The 17,372-nt window shown below is 37.7% G+C and overlaps 1 protein-coding gene across 2 annotated transcripts in view; it reads left to right on the top strand.

Moving 5' to 3' along the window:
* Positions 1-17,372, top strand: part of ANK2 (ankyrin 2) — a 246,943-nt gene that overhangs the window by 191,378 nt on the left and 38,193 nt on the right. The window contains exons 28-34 of one of the 2 annotated variants that reach the window (XM_050896049.1): positions 267-302; positions 7,651-7,875; positions 9,559-9,657; positions 10,865-11,019; positions 11,982-12,193; positions 13,052-13,256; positions 14,902-14,998. In XM_050896049.1, the coding sequence (XP_050752006.1) occupies positions 267-302; positions 7,651-7,875; positions 9,559-9,657; positions 10,865-11,019; positions 11,982-12,193; positions 13,052-13,256; positions 14,902-14,998 (1,029 nt within the window). The remainder of the gene's footprint in view (positions 1-266; positions 303-7,650; positions 7,876-9,558; positions 9,658-10,864; positions 11,020-11,981; positions 12,194-13,051; positions 13,257-14,901; positions 14,999-17,372) is intronic. The other variant, XM_050896051.1, reaches the window with a different exon arrangement.

The raw sequence follows: 17,372 nt of genomic DNA, 5'->3' as shown, positions 1-17,372 counted from the left end.
TGAGAACGTATGTAGAGAAACCAGATCACTTTAGCTTTACTGCTGCAGTAGTAGTAACCACTTGTAACCAAAGATGTTTATGTAGGCTTATTTTCCATACTCACTCCTACCTTCTCACATGTAATGAATATGCATATATATGTATATGTTCATGTGTTTAATTTAGAAATCTGTTTCATTTTTCCAATATTTCAGTATTTCATTTAACTCATTCTTTTTTTCCCTTTCTTTTCCTTTTTGATGTTAAATCATCTATTCTATTGCAGATGCTCTTCTCCATGTCTTGATCATGACAACAGCAGGTGAACTTCTGCATAATTTCTTTAATACATTGCACTTCTCACCCACCCTATTTATCCTCCTCTCTTACCTCACTTCAGGATGCTTTAGTGTTTTGATAGTGCACGTTAGCCAAGAGAAAAAAAAATCTACTCTGACTAGCAGTAAGTTACACATGGCTTACAATAGTAACAATAGTTACACATCTCTTCTTATACAGTAAGTGTCCACTTTCTCCCATCCGCTATGTCCTCTATAAGAAAAGAATACTGGACACATAGTAAATCCACTGCAAAAAATCTTAACAAAGCTCCTTATGCATTCCTAGATTGTTTTAACCATTGATTTAATTAACACATTTTCTCTCTTGGTGGCATGGTTTAATATTATTAAAAGGAAGGACACCCCCCAAATAATCCAACACAAACCACTGTAGATAGGTTTAGTTTCAACTGTTATATGAGAAAGCGGGCCTTTTATCTCACTTGTCTATATGAGGAATATTGCAGAGCCACTCCCTAGGCCATATTTTCCAAATTGTGCCACCATATTGGAACTAGTAGAATAACAGCACAGACCCAGTACATTTAATTTTTCATGCCACATGCGTTTTTTGTGTGACCTCAGTTAATCAGTGGTTGAATCACTGGCACATTGCATCCTGCACAGAACGCCTGAAGTGGTACCTTCCCAAAGGAGATTATATTCACTTGGCAAACTGAGTGTTTATTGGCACAGTACCTCTTCATCTCCTTTAATATAACTGTTGAAAGGTGAAAATCTTCTTAAATATTCAGCTGTGCACAATTATTAAATGGCTAAATAAAAACCCAAACTACAAGTCCATATTTTTAGGTCATGTCACTCAGTCTCTCTGTGGTTGATTAATGCAGTGAAGAGAATGTTACCTAAGTTAATACTCTAGTGGTTTCCTGTGTAGGATCATGTTTTTTGTCCTCCTGGAATGTGTATTTTGCCTTGTTTATGTATGGCATAGTTGCAGCCTGATGGAAAGCACACTGAGGTAGTTGAATGACTTGCTGTTGACTTCAGCGGGAGCTGGATCAAGGCCTTTTTTCTTAATTGCAGAGACTCTATCAGTTTTCCTTCTCCGGCTGAACACTTTACAATGGCTGAAGCACCCTGATTGTTTGTTTCTGCTTCTTCACACTGCGACTAACACTGAATGCTGCTATCTCCTTGTTTCCCAGTTTCTTTTAAAAATTAAGATAATGTACGCATAAAGTTCTTAAATGTGTCTACAATGGATGTGTGCTCTAGTTAGAGCTTTTTATTGTTTCCTGCTACCTGATGAAAGCATGTGTGCCTGCCTAGCTAGTTTGAAAGAATAATCATACCTGAACTGACGTTATGAAAGTGGTAGTGTATTGACTTTGCCTATCCTGGTTTTGTGTGTTCAAAGAACTATTGTCTGTTCTAGAGAGACACTTTGCGATGCTAGGTTTGCATGGCTCTTGAAATGATTCTGCAGAATGAGAAGTGCGTTTGAGTGCCAACACGCTTGCATTTGCAGCCACTTGAAACTGTGACTCTTCTGCTAAGCTATTTACATAACAGTGATTCTTCACAAATCACACAATAAGTAGCTTATTTCACCCCCCAGGGTTGACACATCCGTTTTTAATTTTATTTGTTCATCCTGCTATTATCTTTCAAATGAACATAGATATAGAATAAAACCAAGTTAATTCCACATGAATAAAATCAGCAAAGAGAGTAACTCAGGCTCAGATCTGAAATACAAATATTTCATGAAAATACACCACAACTTTTTGTCCTTGTAAGGTGGATAAATCCAACGCATACATATTGTCTGTGTTTTGTTCAAGTGGAGCCCTTAGCAAACCCACTGCTGTTTGCTCTGCTCTCTGTAGAAGGCATGGAAACAGCCTGAAAGATTTAGGGGCTTTTATGTATGTCCTCAACCAGAAGGATGCTGTAGCCAATGTTACTGGATATAGTTACCTTTCCTATGGCAAGTATGTAGTTTTTAATTGCTCTAAATTTAAAGAGAATGAAATGGCCTCTCTATTTTGAGTAAGTGTTGCTAAATTAGAGGAGAATGGGTGATGCTTGATCTAACTGCTAACCATGTGTTTAACAGAAGCATGTATAGACTCCCCTGCAGTCTATAACTTACTCCTAGAAAAGAATTGCTTTTGTTCTTCATTTTTTCTTAAAAAAAAAAAAAATAAAAAAATTCCTGATTTCCCCTTCATTCTCTTTAAAAGAGAGAAGGCAGTGATTTCCCCAAACCTAATCTGTTTCATGGATTTGGCTATTATATTGGAGTACCACCTTGCTAAATCTCAGGAAAGCTCAGTATCGATCCAATTTGCAGGACTGTCAGGGTCACATGTTTGTGTCATGCATCATTTCTAACGGAACCTTTAAAACTGGCAGAAAATGAAAGTTACTCAAAGGCTGTCTTAGTACTGAGAAAGATTGGCTCATTGTTGCCCTAGTCACCCTTGACATACAAATTTTGACTTTGCTGCTTTAACCCATAATCTGCTTTGATTTTGAATCATCACTTAATTGAAATTTAAGTTCTTGCCATGGGTTGCCAAGAGAAACTGAAGTCAGTGCTAAAGAAGGATGCTTCCCCTATATGTAGTTATTATAGGAAGGACATTTTAAAACATGTTCTGAAATAGACTTTTGCTGATGGAAAGTACATGTACTTTTGATGCATTGCTTGATCAATCAGTTCACTTATTTTGGCCAGCTTTGTTTTAAATGGCTCACAAAAATGTTTTCCTACTTATCAGCTGTCCAAAAGTTTTCTCCTATTTATATTGTTTTCCCTCTCAGTTTTACCTCATTTCTCCTAACCATAGTTAGTCCCTGCTAAGGTTTTCCTTCCCCTTTTATTCCATTTTTAACCCCTTCTGAAAATTGTAGCTATTATATCTACATGGAGTTCCTGTAAGTTATTTTGGTTTCTTTTACATTTTCTTTAATTTTTAATATTATAATAAATTATCATAGAAGTGCGTAAGGAACATTTATCAGCCTAATTTTTTTAGTCTTTTAACGTGTAAGAGCTTTCTGATTCCCTTTAATGCCTTTTATTAACATTTTTTTCCTCTTTTTTTTTTTCTTGAACTCTTCACAGCCATTTGTGTTTCTCTTTAATGAGCCCTCTCGTCTTCATTCTCTGTACATAGATGGTTGGTAGTGCTTGTAGTAGTGCTTCCTGTAATTAGAACACGGAGTAAGCTCTGAGTTTCCTGCTTAGCCCAAAGTCACTTTTTGCACCGTCCAGTTAGCATGAGCAGAGGGTGCCCAGTGCCCTTTGCAGAAGGAGGTTCTTACGAAGTTTTAAGTCAGAGCAGGGAAGACCGATGCAAAGACTGAACGGGTACCTCTCAGGGATGGTAAAGCAAAGCAGTCTCTCTGCATGCAATAAGAGAAGCACCCCCGCACCTAAGCTTCAGGGAGTATATATGGCGTTAGGGTTATTCGTAGGCTAGTATTACGTATTATTTTCTTTTTGACCATGGGAATTTATAATGAAAAGGTACCACTTCCCAGAGGGATGGCTTAATCTGCCAATTATTCCTGCTAGTTTTCTTTGTTCCTTTGAGTACAATCTCTTCCTATCTCAGTCTTGTCACTTAACAACATCTGGTAAAAGAAACATTAGGGAGGGGAAAAATAATGTGTGTGTGTGGGCAACAAAATCATTAATTTGCATTTTACATTTCCTATATATTAGTCATACAATTCTTTCACTTTCCTAAATGCACATTTCAGAAAGCATGTTTTATGTCGTGCATTAGTTTTGTATGAATTATTTGTATATCGATATACACAGTCCTTCAAAAGGGCAAAGCTTTTCCAGTCCTGGAACAGTAATGTCACCATCCAGATGCCCTATTATGTAGCAAATAGGCAGAAAAAGAGGCTGCTATGATTCAGAAAATGCTTTGTTACGAATTAATTGCTTGACTCTATTGCATATCTAAAATTATGTGGAATGTGCTGATTTAAAAAAAAAAAAGAGATGAAAAGAAATTGGATTAAATAAGTGGATGAAAAAATGAATGTAGCAAAAGGCTGGGAAATAAACAGGGTGGTATGGTGAAAAAGAATGTATTTTGACATTCTGTGTCAGCTCTACAAATCCTGCATCAGCGTACTATCCTTTCAGGCTTTTATGTCATGGCTCTGGAGCTGAGGAATTTTCCCCTTCAGTTTCTTTCTTTTGCACTATATTCATGCTAGTTCGCCAAAACTTGTTTTCTGGAAATTTCATAGTAGTATATAGCTGGTTTTGTGAACCGTCTCCTCCATATTTAGTATGATAATTGGCACTAATCTTTCTGTGCTGTCCTCGTACTATTCTATGTTTGCCTGAATTTGCTGTCCAGCAGTTGAAGGGTACCTGCAGTCTCTTAGGTGGTTTCAGACTCATCCAGAAGTGACAGAACCCTTCAGGAATCTCCCATTTCATCTGGGGGTCTGTTTCAGTGGTATGGCACAAATCTATTTTTTAGTGTATACGGTGATGAACACTCCTGTTTGCCAGATTGTGTCTCGTTATTTAGTGAATACATTAGATCTTCTTTATGATAGAAACATCTGGTTTTACAGTGAATAATAATAATGTCCTACTGGTTTTATCCTAACCATTGTTATCTTTGTGTCCACCTTCCAATGATACTTATCTTCACCTGTTTTTCCGCTCTTTGGAGCAATAGTTGGTTTCAGTGATAGATGACTGATAGACCTTGTGATAGATTCACTGACAGACCTTGCTCTGACCCACCAGGCACATTCAGTAAACTTAAACTGAAAGAAAGAGTTGCAACTTTAAGGCCTGAACACACACAGCTATCCCTTTGCATCTCGAGTGCTTACTAGAGACAAATGCCACACTCTGTTTTAAATTGATCTGTATTAGATCCCACGTTTTGCAGATGTGGGAACGCAGGGCTATGACTGTGTGTGTGAGGTGAGATACCAGTTTGTTACAGACGGTCAAAATCAAAGACTACGCCTGCTTCTTCAGCTTTTATATTGGTTCTACACCACAAACTAGTTATCTTAATTGTCTAACGTGTGCTTTATGAGAAGGCACTACTATTTCAGCACTCTGCTTATCTTCTAGTCTGAAAGGAATTACTATAGGGAGAAAGAGCACCATATAAAAGCAACAGAACCCATTATTGTGGTCAGAAGGGAGATTATTTGATTTGGACCTTACCTTTTGTGTGTATGTATTCTTCTAGCAGTTAACTGTGTTTCTGGCATTGCTGAGACACATGGGGAGATAAGCTAAGGAGGACATAAGACAGACAGATGACATAGCACTAATATTTCAGTGAAGGACAGCGAAAGAAGGTGATCCTGTTGTTAAAGTATACAATCTTGAGTATTAAGTCAATAATGAAAATAATTGTATCCTAAAAACTGTATTCATGACAGCTTACACAATGAAAAATGTGAATGCTAATTTAATTCAGTAAGTGCACTCATTAGCTTCTGGTAATTGTGGGGGTAGTATTTCTGTTGCTCATAGTATTAGCATCAAAATGTGAAACTCTTCTTCCAGCGCTCAGTGTTATTAACTACCTTTAACGCACCCGTTATGATCAAGACTTGGACCAATTCTCTGAAACATAATTCAGAACCACTTTGATAACACTACTTCATACAGCTAAAGGAAAATTGCAATGCAAGCCATAGAGCATTATTGCAACAATTGAGCGTTTAGTATCTCTTAAGCTCTTCTTTCATCTGTGCTTTAAAATGTATAAAGTATGTATTTTATGAAGGAAGCTCCCATTTTTCTAAATTAATCCCCAGAGAATCAAAGCTGTAAAATGTTTTCATTTTCTTTTTTTCCCCCTTGTTAAAACCACAGAAACACCAACCTCTAAGGAATGAGATAATGGTTGTACTACCCAGACTTTTACACTAAACAAAACCTAGAGGTATATGAATGGCAGTAGAATAGGAGACTGCATGTGTGAGAAAGACTGGCATCCGTGGTGCATGGTGTGCTTCTGACTGGCGCTTGTGGCTCCTTTCCATCATCCATTTTTCTGACTTGCACGGTGTGTTGAGTGTTGTGTTTTTACAGCATGTGGAATTACTTGTAGCTGTGTGGACAATGAATGGATGCAATGTTTGTTGCACAGAACGGTCAAGGGGACAGTGGAAAAATACCTGTATTTGTTACTCATGTTATAAGGGATTTTCTCTATTGCAGGTCCTTCAGTAGCATTTCTGCGACTCCCCAATGTGATGATTTTATTTTAGTGGCTAGAAGTAGGCCTGATACCGTTCTGTCTCATCTACTCTTATTTTCACTTCCAGCAACCTGACATTCCCATCCCACATCAGGCATGATCCTAAATCATAAACCAGTAAAAAAAATTGAAGTAGTTCTACACCTTTCCCAAGAATGTCCCCAATCTTTGTAACTAATCTGTCAAAATCTACCCGTTGGATATATATGGAACTATAAAAAGTTCAGCATAAAAGAAATTCCATGAAATGTTTTTCTCCCTTTTAAAGAAAAAGAAAGATATAAGATAATTTACCTTGTGCTAGAAGAGGGCTTCCTGTAGATGGCTTTCTGCATCTGTAAGTTTTCCACTGGGACATTGTATTGCTGTGCCAAGTAATACAGAAAAATGAAAATCCATAAATATACCTCTTATACAGTGACTGTAGCTATTGTCATCTCACCAAAATCCAAAATTTGTCTTCAAACGATAATGACATGTTGGGTTTTTTATATAAGTAGGTGCTAGCTCCACTGATGTATTATGAATTGTATCCACACACTCCAGAATGAAATCTGATATTTTTTTTTATCCAAAACAATTTTTGTTAGAAATTATAGTTTATCAAATAACTAGAAAATTATATAGACAACCTAAAAAAACCCCAACATCCCCTCCAATCAGAATTGGCTTTATATTCTTGAGACATAAATAGTTTTCTTCAATAAGATGTATTTGCTTGTAAAGTACTTACAGAGTGCCAACGTCACAATATAGATGCTTGCAGGTACAGAGTAGTGATATTTGCACTTGACACTGTCTCTAATAGGTACATACACATGCGCTCACATTTATTAGTGACTGCTGGTATTTTTACCAACAGCAGCACCATAAAATAAGACTTTCTGTGAAGAACTCTTAGATAGTGGTTGTCAGTTTAATTAATAAATTATCTTAGCATGATTTGGTGCTTCACATGGGAGAAAGCCTTTTTCTAATTGTACATCTTGAGAAAGAGCTATATTTACATATGAGTTTGTTACGTATGTGGAACATAACCAAAGGAATTTTGATATGTTTTGTATCTAATTTTTTCCCCCTGATTTTTCAGCTTCCTAGTTAGTTTCATGGTGGATGCTCGTGGGGGTGCCATGAGAGGCTGCAGACATAACGGACTACGAATCATTATTCCTCCGCGGAAATGCACTGCTCCAACACGAGTGACTTGCCGGCTGGTGAAACGCCACAGACTGGCTACCATGCCTCCCATGGTGGAAGGCGAAGGTCTGGCCAGCCGCCTGATTGAAGTTGGACCTTCTGGTGCTCAGTTTCTTGGGTAAGGGGTGCCATGTGGCCTAAAGGAAAATGTTGTCGATTTTCGTCTGTTTGCAAGTTGCACTGAAATGGTTCCTTTTTCAAGACTTGAACAGAAAGAGATGTTTGTAACATATGGTAACAGAGTGGTCGTGTGAAATACAAATCAGTTGTTAGTTAACAATTCACAAAGCTTTTACGCCTTCTCCTTTGAAAATGGATATTTTAGCCACTAGCGCTAAGGTTAATGTGCTTCCTTGGATATAATTATTACTCAGTGTTGTGATATTATAGTGAGAAGAGACCCCTTTGCAGCCAGAAAAGGCAGTTCATACTATATTTAAATAATCTGCATATAAGGCATGAATAGCACAGCACTGATCTAAAGCCTGCTACATATACAACACAAGTTACAGCTGCTTATTTTAGAGACTTGTGTTGTGTTATCAGTAATTTGGACTATCAGGGAAGCACAGCACCTTTGATTTTTCTGGGGTTGAAATTGCTAAATTAAGCAATAGGACAACCCTGGAATTTTTTGGCCATTTCTTTTGTCCTATGCTGCAAAACCCGTAGAAAGATCAGATTTGTGTCTGCTGCTGAGCTTGTTTTAGCAATTTTCAGCTGAAAGCAGCAGTTATCCACACTTTCTTTTATTTGTTTTACCAACTGTTCTCCCTATCAACTGTGGCATCCAAAAGTGGATGATTGAAGGAACCCCTTCTATTACAATAAATAGCTTCATTCAGAAACTGTAAAAAAAAGTGACTCTGTAAACAACAATAGTTTAAATCCATTTCGAAACAAATCAGTTGCTTTAAAATCCTATTAGAACAGGCAGTCATCAGAGCCAATATCTTTGTTAGTGCTTTTTCTCAAACATTGAGCTTAGGGAGAGAAAAAAGTTGATTGGTAGTTTTTAACTGCCTGCTGCTTTTATATGGAGTGTGAAAGGAGAACATACCCAAGATATGTTTTGGCTACTTCACTGTTGCTCTAATGTGGTAAAAAAGCAAGAGCAGTTCTGAAACACTGCGAATGTGATGCTAAAAGCAAGCCAACCATTCCTTTTGACAGACAGGATACCTCTTAATATCACAAGTAACAGCAAACAAGCTGGCTAATCAGATGCTTTGTACCACTTAGTCTTTTCACATCTTGGTCGCTTTTAAAGAGTAGCAGAAAGAAATGTAAAGAGCAGAAGAAATATTGTGCTGTCACATTCAGTCTTCCCATTATCTCTGTCACACACAAATTGACCTTAAGTATGTCTCCCATTTTCTTTTTAATGGTTCCTCTATCTAATGAGAATGTCTCCCCTGAAAGACGAGGATATAGCACAGTTTTATTCATTCTCAGATCTTTGTGCCCTTCCTGCAAGCGTTTTTCTAGGTGTTGTACTGGCAGTGAAATCAGAAAAGTACTGTACTGTTTGCAGAGATGCATTCTAAGTTCCAAATCTTGTTCCCATTGAGTTCACTGCCAAAACTCCCATTGTCTGCTCATAAGCAAGGAAAGATCCTAAATTAACAGAACTAATTTTGCTGATTTTGATCACCAAATTGTCATCGCTAGGACGGAACCTTATTCAGTGTACAGCCTAATTCCACTCTGTGGACCAGACAGTGGCACTGGCGTTCTGTCACAAAAAATACATAAAGTTTATTTATGTTCTTTCTTTCACTGCTGCTTTGGATGTACTCAGTAAACTTCATCTGCCTACGGCTCCTCCCCCACTTAATGAGGGAGAAAGCTTGGTCAGCCGAATCCTTCAGCTGGGGCCTCCTGGGACCAAATTCCTTGGGTAGGAGAGACTTGAAACAAATTGATGGATGCTGACCTCCCCATTCTTCTCCTCCTTCTGCAATATGATTTTTTTATGTCATTATGCCCATGATATTGTCCCTTTCTATCATTTGAAATTTTGTATACCTAACCCTTAGTGGACCATTTTTCAACCTTTGTGGTATGTGGTTTTGTTTTGGTGGTATGTTTGTATCTTTTTCTTAAAGTACTGTGGCCTTCATTTTTGTTTTGGCATGAAATCTTCCTAGTTATGTGCTTGATGTCTGTAGCAAAGCAACCTGGATTGGACAAAAAAAAGGAATCTACTGTAAATTTAAGATGTTTTTTGTATCAAGGACTGATTAAATCAATAAGTTACATGTTGGATACCACCAGTATAATAGAACACATGACATTTACTATGTACACGGTAACCTGTTTTGAGTCCTCTAATTAGAGAAGTGTATATACAAATATATTTGTATTTTCTCTCTTATTTCTTAACAGTATGTATGTATATGTATATGTAAATATAGATATATTATATGTACACATATGTGTTGTATATGTGTGTGTATATATATATGGACGCATACACTGATACATATATTGACATCTGCTTGTAAGGCAACAAGGCAAATTCTTATCTCCTATACTGAAATAGAAACCCCGATGATCTCCTCAGACCTCCTTTATCTCTCCCAGAGTGTAAATCAGGAATAAATTCATTGGAATATATAGAATTACAATGAAGTAAAATTGGCACAGGACACAACTGCCCACTGATTGCAATGAAATTATTCTGATTTGCACTAGTATAAGTGAGATCAGAATTTGTCCCACTATTCATATACGTTACAGTAGATTCTCTTTGAAATGAAGTTGCACAGGTTAACCCAGACAGTAGTGACAACTAAAATGAGCATGAGTTGTTTATGAATTTGCAAAACAATTACCAAATTTCTAGCTAAGCACTATTATCTTACCCATATCATTCACACTGTGGAAAGAGGTGAATGCACTTTTTGATCTGTCCTTCAGCATTTACTGGGTCCCTGTAAAAATCTAGTATGTGTTAGAGACCTACTAGTTTAGGATTATGCCAAAGTATTCCAGTGAAATAGGTAGAATTCCAGGTCACTTTGTCGCAGACTGAATAGAGTTGCTGTTAATCCTGTTTCTTCCTCTCTCCCGTGTGCATTTAATGCGCTGTGTTGCTGTGCCAGGCCTGTGATTGTGGAGATTCCCCATTTTGCTGCTCTGCGTGGGAAAGAGAGAGAGCTGGTGATCCTGCGCAGTGAGAACGGGGACAGCTGGAAGGAGCATTTCTGTGAATACACTGAGGATGAACTGAATGAAATCTTGAATGGGATGGATGAAGGTATCCAGTGGACTTTTTTTTTTTTTTAATTCTGCTCCTACATTACTTCTGTAACTGGGACAATAGCTTTTTACCATTTATTCTATTTAGCACCTCATGTTTGGTCTGCCCTAGAATTTCTGACACTACATTCTCCAGATACTTCATTTCAGTCACACTGGAGCATAATCATGTTCTCAGTACAGGAGCCAGCAGAAGCACTGCGTACCTGTGCTTACTTCCCTTGCATGGTCTGCTGAAGTAGCGGGACAAAACAAAATCTAACATCACAAAGTTGAGAATAGATGCTAGACTTATGTTTTCTGCTGCTCCTTTTCATAGTGTTAAACGAAAAGCTTCCATAGCAAACGTCTTTCCAAAACAGGGCAATTATCATACTAATCCTTTCCAAGCAGCTACATGTGTGGGAGGAAATGTCAGTCATGGGTACTCTTGCTTTCTGAGAGAACAGAATGGCCTTGGGCTGCCTAGGATCTGCAGAATTTGTTATTAATTTTGATGGCTTTTTAAAAAACAAACAAACAAAAAACCCAAACAAAAGTAAACAAGCCAACTCACATACTTAAAGCTGAACTCATACTTTGATACTTTTTTGATTTGGAGTTTAGTTTCCTTGATGCTACTCCAGCCCATAGTGTAAACATGTGAAGTAGAAAGGGGCTTGGACCAATCCCCTTGCTTGTTTGCCTGCTGATTTTGGGGATGTCATCAACATGTTCTGAGTTTGCTGTCTTAAGCTTCCTTCAGTTAGTTTTTCTGTCTGTCTGTCTATTCCTTTCTTGCTTTCTCTGTTTTAGCTGAACTTAAAATAGTGGGGTACGTTCCCTTTTCCCCTTTGATTTCTAGACAAAACACTTTTGTAAGGTGCAGTTAAACAGTGAAAAGCTTGAATGCATTTTGAAGTTTGCTGTATTGTTTCTATGAAATTCTTGTCTTCTGACCATCTTCTCTTTCGGCCTCAGTACTTGATACTCCAGAGGAGCTTGAGAAAAAACGTATCTGCCGCATCATCACCCGAGATTTCCCTCAGTACTTTGCAGTGGTATCCCGGATCAAACAGGACAGCAACCTTATCGGACCTGAGGGAGGTGTGCTGAGCAGCACTGTTGTGCCACAAGTGCAGGCAGTCTTCCCAGAAGGGGCTCTAACCAAACGAATTCGCGTTGGCCTCCAGGTACAATGAAACAATTACAAGACACATCTTTTTTTTTTTTTTTAAAGTGTAAAATCACCTTCTTTGAATGGAGAACCAGCATATTCAGCTGATCATGTTGTATGTTGTTGTCTTGAATGCTTCTAGTAAAAATAATTTAAAAAAAAAAGAATCCCTGCAAATGTCAAAGCAAGTGGTAAAGCTTTGGGTATTCCAGTTAATTCAGATTCCTGTCTGTTAACTGTCTATATGACCTTGGGAAAAGCATCTGATTTTGGTGATGATGATGCTATTAGTGTAGGTCATCAAACAATTTCTTAAATACTTCTTATGAAAGGCATCAGAGAAGTACAAAGTGCTGTAATAACTAGGTCAAATGTACAGATTCTCAGTGTGAAGTAAACCAGCCTAACAGTTTAATACTGAAAGAAGGGGAAGTCTTTCCCCTACCTCCATCCCCTCCTCCTGCTGCATGCATCCACAACTTACCCTGCCCAGGAGACTGTGCTTGTTGAAATCCCCTGTGAACAGCTGAATAGCTTACTGAAATAGCTCAGAGCTTGTCCTAAGGAGAAAAAAAAAAAAAAGGTGACAAGGGAATTGTTTGCTACTGGTTAAGTGAATTAAATTAATGCTGTAAAGGGTCTGACAAGCACCAAGAAAGGGAATAGGAAGAGGAGGAAGGCGTGGGAAAGCTGAAAAAGGGAGGTCTCCCCTTCTCACTGGCAGTCCGTTCTTCTGCTGCAGATTTTCATTGGAAATTGTGCCATTTAGTGTAAAAACGTCAGGGTTTCATGGCAATATACAGACCCAGTTCTTTACATACTCATTAAACTGTTTTCAAGTAACTATTCTGTTACTGTCTTTTGCTTTGGAAAGGCTCAACCTATGCATACTGAACTTACAAAGAAGATTTTAGGCAACAAGGCTACCTTCAGTCCTATAGTCACACTGGAGCCGAGGAGAAGGAAGTTCCATAAACCCATCACGATGACGATTCCCGTCCCCAAGGCCTCCAGTGATGGGATCATGAATGGTTATGGAGGCGACACACCCACCTTAAGGTTACTATGCAGCATAACAGGTACGATGCAAATACTAGAGCTTTTTATGTGCATCTTGAGATTGTCAGTCATCGTGGGCTGAATATGTTAAGCTGATTACACGCATGGAAAGCTTAGTGAAAACCTGACTGGGATGAGAGGCTGTGAAAATAAACTACTTTCCAAATAATTACTTTAGAGCAGAAATAACATTTGGTGTTTGGACTAACAAGAGATGTGTAATATAATCATAGACTTCGGGTTTGGGGTTTTTTGCATTTTCCTTACAGTTTGTTTCTTGAGAACCAACATACCTCTGCCTAGCAGAGTAAGTGTAGTACACACATAATGTTGCAGTATGCTTCAATGGAAACTATTGGAGTTAAATACTTTATACCTGCTATAACTCCAAAGTGATTAGCATCTCATTCAGTCTCAGTTAAGAGGCAGAAATGAGCTGCGTGCATTTATTCTGTTTAGAAGTTAGCATCTTTCTTAATTTTCAAACTGATTTCAAATACCAACCCAATGTAAGATGCATTACACACGGAGATGTGCCAGTGAGTCATTCCGGAGAACAGGTGCTTTTACAATTTCTTGATACAAAGGTGTTAGGTAGCTGCTGAAATACCAGAAACAACATCTGGTCAACAAAGAAGTATTTGCATTTCCAAGAGAGTGAAACAATGTTTATTTAAATAGAGAAGAATGGTCTCCTCTAAAAAGAGGAATCTGAGTAAGTTTTTGGAGGGACAGTAAATCTGCAAGGATCCTCTAGAAAACTTCAAAAGGGAAATGGGTTCCAAGAACGCTTCAACAAAAGGAGAAAGGAGGTATTTCCTGAAAACTAGTATTCCTTTACAGATACAACTTGGTCTAAGGTTTGCATAAAGACTGTGCTACGTGGTCAAATGGGTATCTAACAAGTCAGCTGTATATGAGAGGAGGGACAGACACACATTCTGACTTAGCCCTGGTTATGCATAGTTTTTCCTTTAGTTCTTCATATCTGTTTTATAAATATTTGTAACTGCTGTTAGAAATAAACACTTCTATTTCTGTTTTTATGTAAGCTCAGTGTGATTTTAAGGTAGCTGGAAACTAACTGGACATTCTTCACCAAAAGGTGAGGCAGGGACATATATTGAAGAGGGACATATATTGAAGAACTTGAAAACACAGCTGCAGGGTGACAGATTGCGCCCACATTTTCAGCTGCGTGGGCCAAATAGGAAGGTGGCACAGAAGTAGATTATAGAAATCATAAATTGTAGTTGTCACTATTAGTAACATTATTATTGTTTCCCAAGTGTAACAATATAGGTTTAACTGTACTATATCTGGGCCAATTTTGCCCCGCATATGTGAATAGTCTAGAACGAACAAAAGTAATTTCTAATAAATTACACTTCTCCCCCCCAAATTCTAGCCTCTTTTAACATTTCTGGAGCTGTGCTACAGGACTCATCATTTGAAAATCATTTGGGCACTTTATTTTCTCAGGAGAAACCCATACAATCCTACTAGCATTAGTGGAATAACATGGACCTAAGGAGAAGGCATGTCTGGGATTATTACTGGTTTCATAGCAATTAAAACCTCAGAAGAATGTAAAATATTTCTTAGAAGCGAGAAAGTTGCAGACTTGCTTGGTTTTAATTTTTTTAAAAATCTCTATCATTTCAGGAGGAACCACCCCTGCCCAATGGGAAGACATCACTGGAACAACACCACTGACATTTGTTAATGAATGTGTTTCCTTCACAACCAACGTGTCTGCCAGGTACCTGTACAACGAAACATGAGTTTTACAGTGTTACTTTCAAGTGCATGTCTTTTTTCAAGAAATACTTCCTTTAAACTATTTTAGTTTATATAGTAGAAGGAACATAGGTATTTTGTCTATGCTCTGAACCAGTTGGCAAGGTATTTTGGAAGCCCTGAGCCTCCTAGCCCAGACGGATGATGTACGAGAGCTGTATGCACTACAGTCCTTACCAGCTGCGGAAAGGAATTGATGTTCTTGTCATTTTTATCTTGGCCATTAGTCCTTTCCAGTTAGCACCTGCTATGATCCCAGAAATGAATTAATGACATACTCATTTTTCTGAAATAGTAATCTGAGGGACAGTTCAATTTTCAGGTAGTTAGAAAAAATGTGGTTTCATTTTGAATACCCCTTCTCTCCCAGATGCAGAAATATGCAAATTTCCATGGAAACAGAAATCCCTTATTTGGGTAGCTCATTATACATCTTATAAAAGATGTTACTTCCAGAATATCCAATAAATGAGAAATCAAGCAGAAAGGCCTGTAGGTGTACCAAACTGTGATCTAGAAGAATCTCTTCCAACCATCTGTTCTTGTGATGAGATTCAACTGCTGTCTTTCTGAAAACAGAATTTCATATTAAAAAAAAAATTTATATATGCATGTATGTATTTTAGTTTGTATACTGTCCATGATTTATATCACAGAAATGTTAAAAAAATCTCCTCTGTAACAGGAGATGCAGTCCATGACCTGGAAAGTATTAAATTAAGGGTGTGTAGTCTAGCAAACAGTTACAAAAATCTTGGATAACTTGCCCATGAAAATCAATGAATTTCTTTCAGTGCAAACATTCAGTGTCCAGAGCAGTTATTACTATTAGATTAGGTTTACATTATTTAATGAAATAATTTATTCAATGTTAATATGAGTTCAGCTCTTGCAGTCCAATCTACAGTATAACTTTAGCATTAGGCGAAATAAAGTATTATTTTTCTATACTTTCTCAGTTCAGAAGTGGCTTTCTTCCCATTAAGTTGGATGCTTTGCTTATGTACATTGCTTTTCAGTTCAACTAAACATTTTCCTTTAACAGCAGTGACCACAAGAGGGAGATCTTAAAGTGCGTTTTAGCTCTCATCTGCTACCTGCAGTGTTCTGTTTAAAGGGATAAATTAAAGATTAATTTAAGCACCAGATGTGGAGACTAGATGCAAAGTTTGAGAGGTCACAGTCCCTAAAATTGTGAAGTCCCCAGCAGGGCTACACATGAAATACAGCCAGAATGAGGGTGACAGTTTATGGAACTCCAATCCATATTAGTAGTGGATGTTTCCTAATCCCGATGATGACATTAGAATTGATTACTCTTGCTAATGTTCTGTGATATAGGCGGGGTTCCATGTAGAGATTGTAATGGGTTCTACCTCTTCTTTTTAATCTAAATGAATGTTCAACAGACTACTTTAATCCAAACATGATTTTAAATGCTGTTAGAGAATGGGATTTTTCATATATTTACAGTCAGAGAATTAATTACCTTCTTTGCGGAAGGACAAGCTAACTTGTATTTCTTCACTTGTGCTCTGCTGAGAATCAGCTGATTCCTGACTGTTTGCTATTCACAGTAACTTGTTTATGTCTAGTTAAATCATTAATGATGGAGAACAATTTTCGCATTCATAAGACCAATTCTGTCCAAAATGAGCTTGGGAAAGAGATACATTTGTCTAAAATACATGTGAATTAAACTGCAGACTTCGAGGCATAGCTGTTTTCCATTTCCTGAGCTGCAGCTTTTTAAAAAATTTAGTATCTGTTTGGGCTTTTTAGCCCCTGGTGTATGGCAGCAGATCATTTGAGCATATGGTGATTTCTCAGAGGATATAGCCTCTCCAGTTTGACTCCAGCATAGCGTAATTCTCCCACACATGAAAAGGAAAGTATCAGTATGCAGAGCCTTTATGTACCAAACATGCTTTCTGTCTTTCAAATGTCATCAGCCTGTTTTTTAACCAGTGTGTTTGTTAAATGTTCTGAAGATAAGCACAGCATGAAATTTGCTGCTATTCAACTGCAGATGAGTAAGACTAGAGAAATCACACTTGAAAGGTATGCTTTGTGCGTTATAATACCATGTAATCTACAGTAAGTAATAAGCCCCCTGTAGATTATATCAGCTTTTGAGGTGTCTTTGACCTCTCATGACTTCTGTCTCCATCCTACGGGTGTCAAACTCAAGCATGCTTTCTACCCACACAGTGAATATTATTTAAAAGAAATGTCATCAGCGCCACAGAGAAACTAAATGAAGTGTTATCTGAGAAGGAAGGCAATACGTGTTACTCCTTGTAAAATGCTTGGTGCGTTTCTGCTGTTACATTTTG

Source organism: Gymnogyps californianus, chromosome 4 (assembly GCF_018139145.2).
Source record: "Gymnogyps californianus isolate 813 chromosome 4, ASM1813914v2, whole genome shotgun sequence".
Lineage (NCBI taxonomy): Eukaryota > Metazoa > Chordata > Aves > Accipitriformes > Cathartidae > Gymnogyps > Gymnogyps californianus.
The sequence above is the reverse complement of the archived record's forward strand: the minus strand, read 5'-3'. Positions and strand labels throughout refer to the sequence as shown.